At 45.1% G+C, this 9,097-nt stretch overlaps 1 protein-coding gene across 1 annotated transcript; it reads left to right on the forward strand.

The window, feature by feature from the left end:
- The first annotated feature begins 710 nt into the window (after positions 1-710).
- On the forward strand, positions 711-6,488 carry LOC129709636 (serum amyloid P-component-like). The gene is given in 3 exon segments (XM_055656109.1): positions 711-3,203; positions 5,093-5,338; positions 5,341-6,488. Coding segments are annotated over 3 exon segments (648 nt in total). The 5' UTR covers positions 711-3,139; the 3' UTR covers positions 5,679-6,488.
- The last annotated feature ends 2,609 nt before the right edge of the window (positions 6,489-9,097 follow it).

A 9,097-nucleotide genomic window follows, 5' to 3' on the forward strand; every position in this document is an offset into this window, starting at 1 on the left:
CTTCTTAAACAGATTTTTAGGTTAATTGGCTTTGGTAAAAATGGTAAATTGTTGCAGTGTACAAGGTGATGCATTAGTGATAATTGTTCAAAACTTTCGATTCTGGAGTAGTTCCTGAGGATTGGAGGGTAGCTAATGTAACCCCACTTTTTAAAAAGGGAGGGAGAGAGAAAACGGGGAATTACAGACCAGTTAGTTTAACATCGGTAGTGGGGAAACTGCTAGAGTTATTAAAGATGGGATAGCAGCACATTTGGAAAGTGGTGAAATCATAGAGCAAAGTCAGCATGGATTTATGAAAGGTAAATCATGAATTATGAAAAGATGAATCTTATAGAATTTTTCGAGGATGTAACTAGTAGTGGATAAGAGAGAACCAGTGGATATGTTATATCTGGACTTTCAGAAGGCTTTCGACAAGGTCCCACATAAGAGATTAGTATACAAACTTAAAGCACACGGTATTGGGGGTTCAGTATTGATGTGGATAAGAGAACTGGCTGCCAGACAGGAAGCAAAGAGTAGGAGTAAACGGGTCCTTTTCACAATGGCAGGCAGTGACTAGTGGGGTACCGCAAGGCTCAGTGCTGGGAACCCAGCTATTCACTATATATATTAATGGTTTGGGCGAGGGAATTGAATGCAACATCTCCAAGTTTGTGGATGACACCAAGCTGGGGGGAGGGGTGGGGTGGAGGGGCAGCGTTAGATGTGAGGAGGATGCTAGGAGGCTGCAAGGTGACTTGGATAGGCTGGGTGAGTGGGCAAATGCATGGCAGATGCAGTATAATGTGGATAAATGTGAGGTTATCCACTTTGGTGGCAAAAACAGGAAAGTAGACTATTATCTGAATGGTGGCCGATTAGGGAAAGGGGAGATGCAACAAGACCTGGGTGTCTTGGTACACCAGTCATTGAAAGTAGGCATGCAGGTGCAGCAGGCAGTGAAGAAAGCGAATGGTATGTTAGCATTCATAGCAAAAGGATTTGAGTATAGGAGCAGGGAGGTTCTACTGCAGTTGTACAGGGTCTTGGTGAGACCACACCTGGAGTATTGCGTACAGTTTTGGTCTCCTAATCTGAGAAAATACATTATTGCCATAGAGGGAGTGCAGAGAAGGTTCACCAGACTGATTCCTGGGATGTCAGCTTTCATATGAAGAAAGACTGGATAGACTCGGCTTGTACTCGCTAGAATTTAGAAGATTGAGGGGGGATCTTATAGAAACTTACAAAATTCTTAAGGCGTTGGACAGGCTTGATGCAGGAAGATTGTTCCCGATGTTGGGGAAGTCTAGAACAAGGGGTCACAGGTTAAGGATAAGGGGGAAATCTTTTAGGACCGAGATGAGAAAAACATTTTTCACACAGAGTGGTGAATCCCTGGAATTTTCTGCCACAGAAGGTAGTTGAGGCCAGTTCATTGGCTATATTTAAGAGGGAGTTAGATGTGGCCCTTGTGGCTAAAGGGATCAGGGGATATGGAGAGAAGGCAAGTACAGGATACTGAGTTGGATGATCAGCCATGATCATATTGAATGGCGGTGCAGGCTCGAAGGGCCGAATGGCCTACTCCTGCACCTATTTTCTATGTTTCTATTTTATTGCTCAATCTCGTGTGGTTATACGCCACTTGCCCTTCTAAGAAGTTGATGGGATCTATGCGATCCTTGGCCGGCGTGGACACGGTGAGGGGAGGGGCCTGTTTCTGCGTTGTATCCCTAAAGTCTAAAGCTTGTAAAAGACATTATACATAGGTTGAAATACACAAAAAATTAATGAATACCTTAATATTAGCACAAAAGGCCGTATGTCTTTAGTGCAACACATGTTAGTCCATAGTTTAGTTTATGAGCCTGATGGTTTGTGGGAAGAGGCTATTCTTAAACCTGGTCACAGTTCTCCCTCCTGTACCTTCTACCTGATGGTAGTGGTGAGATGCGAGTGTGGCCAGGTAGTGCAAGTCTTTGATGATGCTGGCTGCCTTTATGAGGCAGTGTCTCCTATAGATTCCTTCAATGGTGGGGAGGTCAGTACCTGTGATGGGCTGGACAATGCCCACCACTTCTCATAATCTTTGTTCCTGGACATTCAGCTTGCCACACCAAGCCGCGCTGCAGCCAGTTAATATGCTCTTCCATGCATCTGTAGAAATTCACAAAGTATTTGTTGATATTACGAATCTCCTCAACCTTCAAGTCGAGGCATTGATGGACTTTCTTTATGATTACATCAAAGTGCTGGGTCCAGGACAGATCTTCAGAGATATGCATGACCAGGAACTTGAAGTTGTAGACTCCCTCCAACACCCATCTGTCGATGAAGACAGGTTGAAGGATCCTTGGCTTCCATCTTCTAGAGTCACCAATGATCGAGATTGCCGCTGCTGGAATCTGGAGCAAAGAACAAACTACTGGAGAAACTCAGCGGATCCAGTAGTGTCTGTAAAGGCAGAGGGATAGTCGATGCTTCAGGTCGAGACTCTGCAGCAGGACTACATTAACCTTCAAATGCTAGGCATTGAAAACTATCCTGATAGACTCTGTATCAGGAATCCAAGCATTGAAATCCCACTGAGTATAATGGGCTCATTTATTTACATAGACCGTCTTACATATTGAGTCATAGTGCTATACAGCAGGGAATCAGGCCATTCGGCCCAAGTCGTCCGACTTGTTCCTACATCTACTCTGACTAAATCCCTGGAATTGGCTCCCGAAAGAGTGGGGGGAGGGCAGGGGAAGACCTGCGATTGGGTGGGGGCTGTTTCTCATCTCCCAGGAAGAGTGAGTCAGATTGTCTCGTTCCACATCAACTTCCTCACTATCTGATGCCAACGGAGCAGACCGTTGATGTCGACACACAGAGCAGTGACGGCTCTCTGAGTATCACCCCCTCAGTTCCCTCCTGCGATTGGCGGTGACTGGGTTCAGCAGAATATAAATTGCAGCAGCTTGTGCCCAGGGTATTGGACCCTGTTGAGGTGAAACCGGCTTGTTGGAGACAGACACAGTGAGTACCAGAGGGACTGTCTGTGTGTTGCTGACACACGGGACTGGCTGCTGGTTCTCAGTTTCAATGGGATTGGCACCAAATGAATTGAATTGGGGATTCTTTGTTTCAACAGATCGGAGGCAAGATGAAGCCCATCATTCCAATTGTGCTTGTGATGTGCATTTACCTGTCAGGATCGGTCAGTGCAGGTTAGTATTTTTTCTGACGTGAGGAATTCCTGAGTGCAAGAATCAGTGATGGTGCATCTGAGGACAGAGATACTGAGGAGCATGCAGGGCAGCAGGAGCCCAGATTCCATTCCCGGTCTGTGCCGAGGCAGCAGGGCTCTCCATGTGGTCCTGAGTCACCATCAGGAAGACCCCAGTGCCCCCCCCCCCCCCCCCCCCCCACCCCCCAGCCTGTTTGATAGGACAGGATTGTGCCAACACTTTGGAAATACTTGGTGGGTGGGAACCAGTGAACTCATTGAGTGGACTGTATGAAAAACATCAACTCCCAAAATTTGTTGTTCTTCCCTGCACCAGATTATTTCTTTTACCATTTTGACCAAGGTTGGAATTTGAGATTGTACCCTAGCTTATGGAAGGACTGTTCACAAGTCTGATAACAGAGAGGAAGAAGCTGTTCCTGAGTATGGTGGTGCATGCTATCAAGCTACCTGTATCTTCAGCCTGACGGGGACAGGGAGAAGGAATGACTGGGATGGGGCAAGTCTTTGATAATGTGTAAGAAAGAACTGCAGATGCTTGTTTAAACCGAAGATAGACACAAAAAAGCTGGAGTCACTCAGCGGGACAGGCAGCATCTCTGCAGAGAAGGAATAGGTGACATTTCGGGTTGAGACATGATGAAGGGTGTCCCATCCCTTCTCTCCAGAGATGCTGCCTGTCCCGCTGAATTACTCCAGCTTTTTGTGTCTATCTTAAGTCTTTGATAATGTTGGCTGCTTTCTGTAGATGGAGTCACTAGTGTGACGTCTGTGTCTGTGTGATGGGTTATAACCACAACTCTTTGCAGTTTCTTGCGGCCTTGGGCAGAGCTGTTCCAAAACCAAGCTGTGATGCAACCCGGCGGGATGCTTTCTATGGTGCATCAGTAGACGTTTGTAACAGCCATTGGACATATGCTGAGTTTTGGCATCTAAACTCAGTGCCTGAATCGATTACGGGGATCTATCTAGTTTTGACTCTTTTTGGGTTGCAACTCAGTATTTAGATAAAATGCAGAGGCATGATGGCCATTTCAATGCATACTTTTACTCGGCACTACCCTTCATTAGAATTTGACGACTATTGTCCTCAATGCTGGGGGCAGAAGGAACTACAGAATCTGGAATCTTGAATAATATACAAAGTGCTGCATAATTCAGCTGGTCAGGCAGCATCTGTGGAGGGAATGGACAAGTGATGTTTTGGGTCAGGTCTCTTCTTCAGATTGATTGTTGAAGGGGGCAGAAAGCTGGAAGAGAGGTGGGGGGTGGACAAAGCCTGTGTGATGGGAGGATACAGGAGAGGGGGGGGGGGGGGGGGGGGGGGGGTTGATTGCCCTCACCCCCCCCCCCCCCCCCCCCCCGCGCTTCAATCAGTCTGAAAAGGGGTCCAGACCTGAAATTTCAGCTTTCCATTCCCTCCAGCGATGCAGGAGTGGGACATATCTTTGATAATGTTGGCCACTTTAGATGGAGTCAATGGTGTGAAGTCTGGTCTGTGGGATGGACTGGGCTACATTTACAAGTCTCTCTGATTACTCCTGAGATAATCCTGCACTTTGTGCATCCCTCAATGCTACTCGTCAATTAGGCCACAGATTCCTCCTGAACACACATTCCCCCCTCTCTGAGGAAAAAAACTTCTTATTCCCTGAACATGTGTCACCCATTTCGCATCTGCTCCAACTCAGAAACGCGTTATTTTAGGAAGGAGATGAGGAGAAATTTCTTTAGGTGAATCTGTGGAATTCTTTGTCTCAGAAGGCTGTGGAGGCCAAGTCAATGGATATTTTTAAGACAGAGATAGTTAGATTCTTGATTAGTACAGATATCAGTGGTTGTGGGGAGAAGACAGGAGAATGCGGTTAGGTGGGAGAGGTAGATCAGCCATGATTGAATGGCAGAGTAGACTTGATGACAGATTGTCAGCCTTTACTGTCTGCTTCAGGGCTGCATCAGATGAATGCCGCGACTATAGTTTGTTCTCCTACGCAACAGATTGCCACCACAACAAACTGCTGATTTGGCAAATGGCTAATGGTTGTGTCTCCCTGTATTTAAGGAATTATTTTATCAAGTTCTCCCTCCCCAAAATGGATTCCTTACTGAGACATATCAGACCTGGGAATCGAGAGAGGGTGCGGTAACAGTCTGGATCAATGGGGAACGCAGTCTGCAGAAGTTCGGCACGAGGGGTTTGTATGTGAGAGGTGGTGGTCAGTTTATTCTTGGTCAGGAGCAGGACAAAGTTGGTGGAGATTTTGACGGTGGTCAGTCCTTTGTTGGGGAGATGACTAACGTTAACATGTGGAGTTATGTTCTAAAACCCAGGGAGATTATTTTGGTAAGTCACGGGTGTTGTGGAATCGGAGGCAATATCATCAACTGGGGAAAAACAAGATATACAGCTGGAGGGAGTGTGATGATTGAAGACAACATGGACTGCAAAATTTGAATACATTGGCTCCAAAAAGCATTTAAATGCGCAGAGGGGAACACAATCTCCTCAAACTACTCTTGCTGAATATGACCTCGCTTTGCGATCTTTCCTCTCTAAACCAGATTAGTAGTAGAAGTAATGTTGATTCCAGAATAAAGGGCTGTTTACATCGGGGTAAGGGACAACTCACTGTCCTTCCAGTTTCTCATCACCCTCAGTGACAGGGTAATGGCTTCAAACTCAGTACACTAGAGTCTTGGCCATTCTCCGTCACACATTGAGATAGGGATGGGGAGTGGGGAACCATGGTGGATGTCTACAGGGATCAGCAGGGTGTAAACCCCAGGGCACTGCCCCACACACTGACCCTTGACTGAAGCCCAGGGACTGCTCAGAACAGACAAGTCCGCCCTCTTTAACCAGACTCCCCTCCTCTTCCATTCTGCTGGAGCCCTTCCTCAAATCCCACTGGGAATAGTTGGGCATCCCAGTTAAAAGATGCAGCAGTACAGAGCAGTGTCCAGGGCATTTGGTGCCATCTCTCTGACACACACATGTAGACAAGAAAGTGTCAGGGGCACAGGGGTGGTGGTGATGGGCAGACACGGACTGTGGGAAAGTCCCTGTGGTGGAGGCTGATCCTGTCTTGATTTAGATTGTGCTGATTGGAATTATTACTGTCTCTCTGTATTTAACCTCTTAATTTCACATTGTTTGTTACACCAAGGTTTGGAAAGCTCACAATGTGTTCTGTGCTTCCAGTGATTGTGATTAAACTGTAACATTGCAGCTTCATCAGCTTAATAAACAAGCATCAAAACAGAAGGGATCATGTATGTGAAATCTGTGTGTGTCTGGTCTCCAGTTAACAGTGCAGTCTCAGTATCCATCACTAATTTGATTCATGACAGCACAGTGTGGAGCTGATCTGCTGATAGGGCCTGTTTATAGGTCCATGACTTTATGAATGAATTATGAAAAATAGGCAGTGATGAGAAAAGATGTGTGCATACACTGGAAGCCTTTTGGAAAGGTCAATGCCCAAAGCATTGTTGGAGTAAAGTCTGATCATCAGCCTTTGAGGTACCCAGAACCTCAGCATCCAAAGCGACCATGTGTCAAAATGAACCAAATGTCAAACAGGATGGCTTTTTCTCTAGGGGAAAGTACACTGATTGACTGGCACCAGGAGTGAGAAGGAATCGTGTCACACAGTTCACAGAGTTGTACAGGCAAGAGATCGGCATAGTTGTACAATGACAAAAGCAGGGCAGGTAGTTTTGCCTGCAGCATCCTCTGGCTTGGACCAGACATCTACTTTCCTGGACAGTTAACCAATTCTACCCCATCCAAGCCCTGAGCACAAAGGCAGTCATTGTGAGGCATATTGAAATCACCTATCATGACAGCGTTATTATTCATATAGCTAACTCCCTACACGTTTTCTCCTGTAATTTTATTTACAATTGGCAGGTCTATTACACAATCCCAACAAATTGATCATCTGTTCTTATTTCTAAGTCCACATACTGGTTGATCCTCCAAGAATATCTGCTCTAAATACTGCCATGATGTAGTCCCTAATCAAACACACACCACTCACTTGTCTCTTACCTCCACCTCTATCAAAGTGGTAACATGAGAATCCCGGAATATTGAGCTGCTAGTCCTGCCCTTCTATAAACCCCTACTTTAATCAATTTAGATTGAAACAAGATCGGTCCTCTGAGTCCACGCTGACCATCGATCACCTGCTCACACTAGTTCTCTGTTATCTCACGTTCTCATCAACTCTCCACATAGGGTCAATTTATAGAGGTTAATTAACCTGCAAACCTGTACGTCTTTGGGATCTAGGAGGATACCCACAAGAGGAAACCCACACGGTCACAGGGAAAACTTGCAAACTCCACACAGGCAGAACCCAAGGTCAGGATCGAACCTGTGCCTCTGGTGCTCTGAGGCATCAGCCTCTACCAGCTGCGCCACTGTGCAGTCTTGTTTCTGTAACAGCTATAATTCCGCAATAGCTATAATTCCGTAATAGCTAAATTAAATTACAGTTGAAGCACAAAATACGAGCTATAACACCAGGAGAAGCACTCAACCAAGAAAACCATGCCCAATGCCAAAGTAGTATCTAAATTGCTTATGCTTTGGGACAATAAATAACTCCATATTCAGTAATAAGCTATCTACATGACACACAAGCCAAGCGTTTAACCATAAGAAACCCAATCCCAAGGACACATGAAAATCTAAGATGCCTTTATACAACTTATCAAGTGGGTCCTCTCTTCACTGGTGTTTTGTTGAGTTAGGCCTACAACACCTTGGGAAGGCTCAACAGTTACTCCTGGCTTCCCAGAACCATCCCCCTTAATACCTGTTCTCACCAACTATGCTACCAGTATGCACTGTTCAGTTTTGTAACTATGTAAATATCGACTAAGTAAAAGAAACTACAGATTATTACTTCAACACTCAAACAAATGCTAATCACTCGGATCCTGTCTTCCACGTCTCCTAACCTCCCATCAAACAGTTGTAGCGCCACTAACACAATATTCCTATCTCTTGTACCAATAGATGCTGAGTTTATCTGCCTTGTCAGGAATCTTGCATTAAAATAGTAAGATTAAACGAGAACTTACCAGTTTGAAGTTTGATCTGTATTTTATGAGGAGTCACGATGAGGGATTATGTGAAGAACCCGCTCAACACGCATGCGCGGCATACTTCAAAGCAGTGGTGTGGAATCGCAGATAGACACAGTTATTGAAGTAAACATAGTAAAGATAAGGAGACATCAGTTTATCAGTTTGACCCATATTATTGAGGGTGGGAGCGGAGGGCACGTAATCCCTCATCGTAACTCCTCATAAAATACAGGTCAAACTTCAAACTGGTAAGTTCTCGTTTAATCTTACTATTTTACTTCGGAGTCACTTGAGTGACTACGTGAAGACTTCAAAGCTCTGTGATTTCAAACCGTGTAACAGGTATTACTTCACGCACTGCCAAAGTCCTTGAGGGAGGAAGTGTGTTATCGTAATCAACCAATGAATCTGTTTGTAGAAAAACACAATGGTATTTTTTAACAATAACATCAAAGAAATTAAATTGCTCCCCTGGGCTTAAATTAAATATTTGTAGTCTATAAAATCTTTTCTGCAAATAAAACAGGTTTTGCTAATGGCTTATTATAAAATTTCTGAACGGCCTTTCCCCCCACCATCCTGCTGTAGCCAGGATGTGGTCTATAGGCACGTCCATTCTTTTAGCCGTCGACGTGGATGCTGCCCTGGTGGAATAAAATTTGTACATGTTAGTGTTTATCCCAGCAGCTTTTAGCACCTGCTTGAGCCATCTCAAAATGGTTTGGCTCGTCACCCGACCATAAGGTTTTTTATGACTGACCCACAAGGCTTTTC

The sequence above is a fragment of the Leucoraja erinacea genome, chromosome 26 (genome assembly GCF_028641065.1).
Source record: "Leucoraja erinacea ecotype New England chromosome 26, Leri_hhj_1, whole genome shotgun sequence".
Lineage (NCBI taxonomy): Eukaryota > Metazoa > Chordata > Chondrichthyes > Rajiformes > Rajidae > Leucoraja > Leucoraja erinaceus.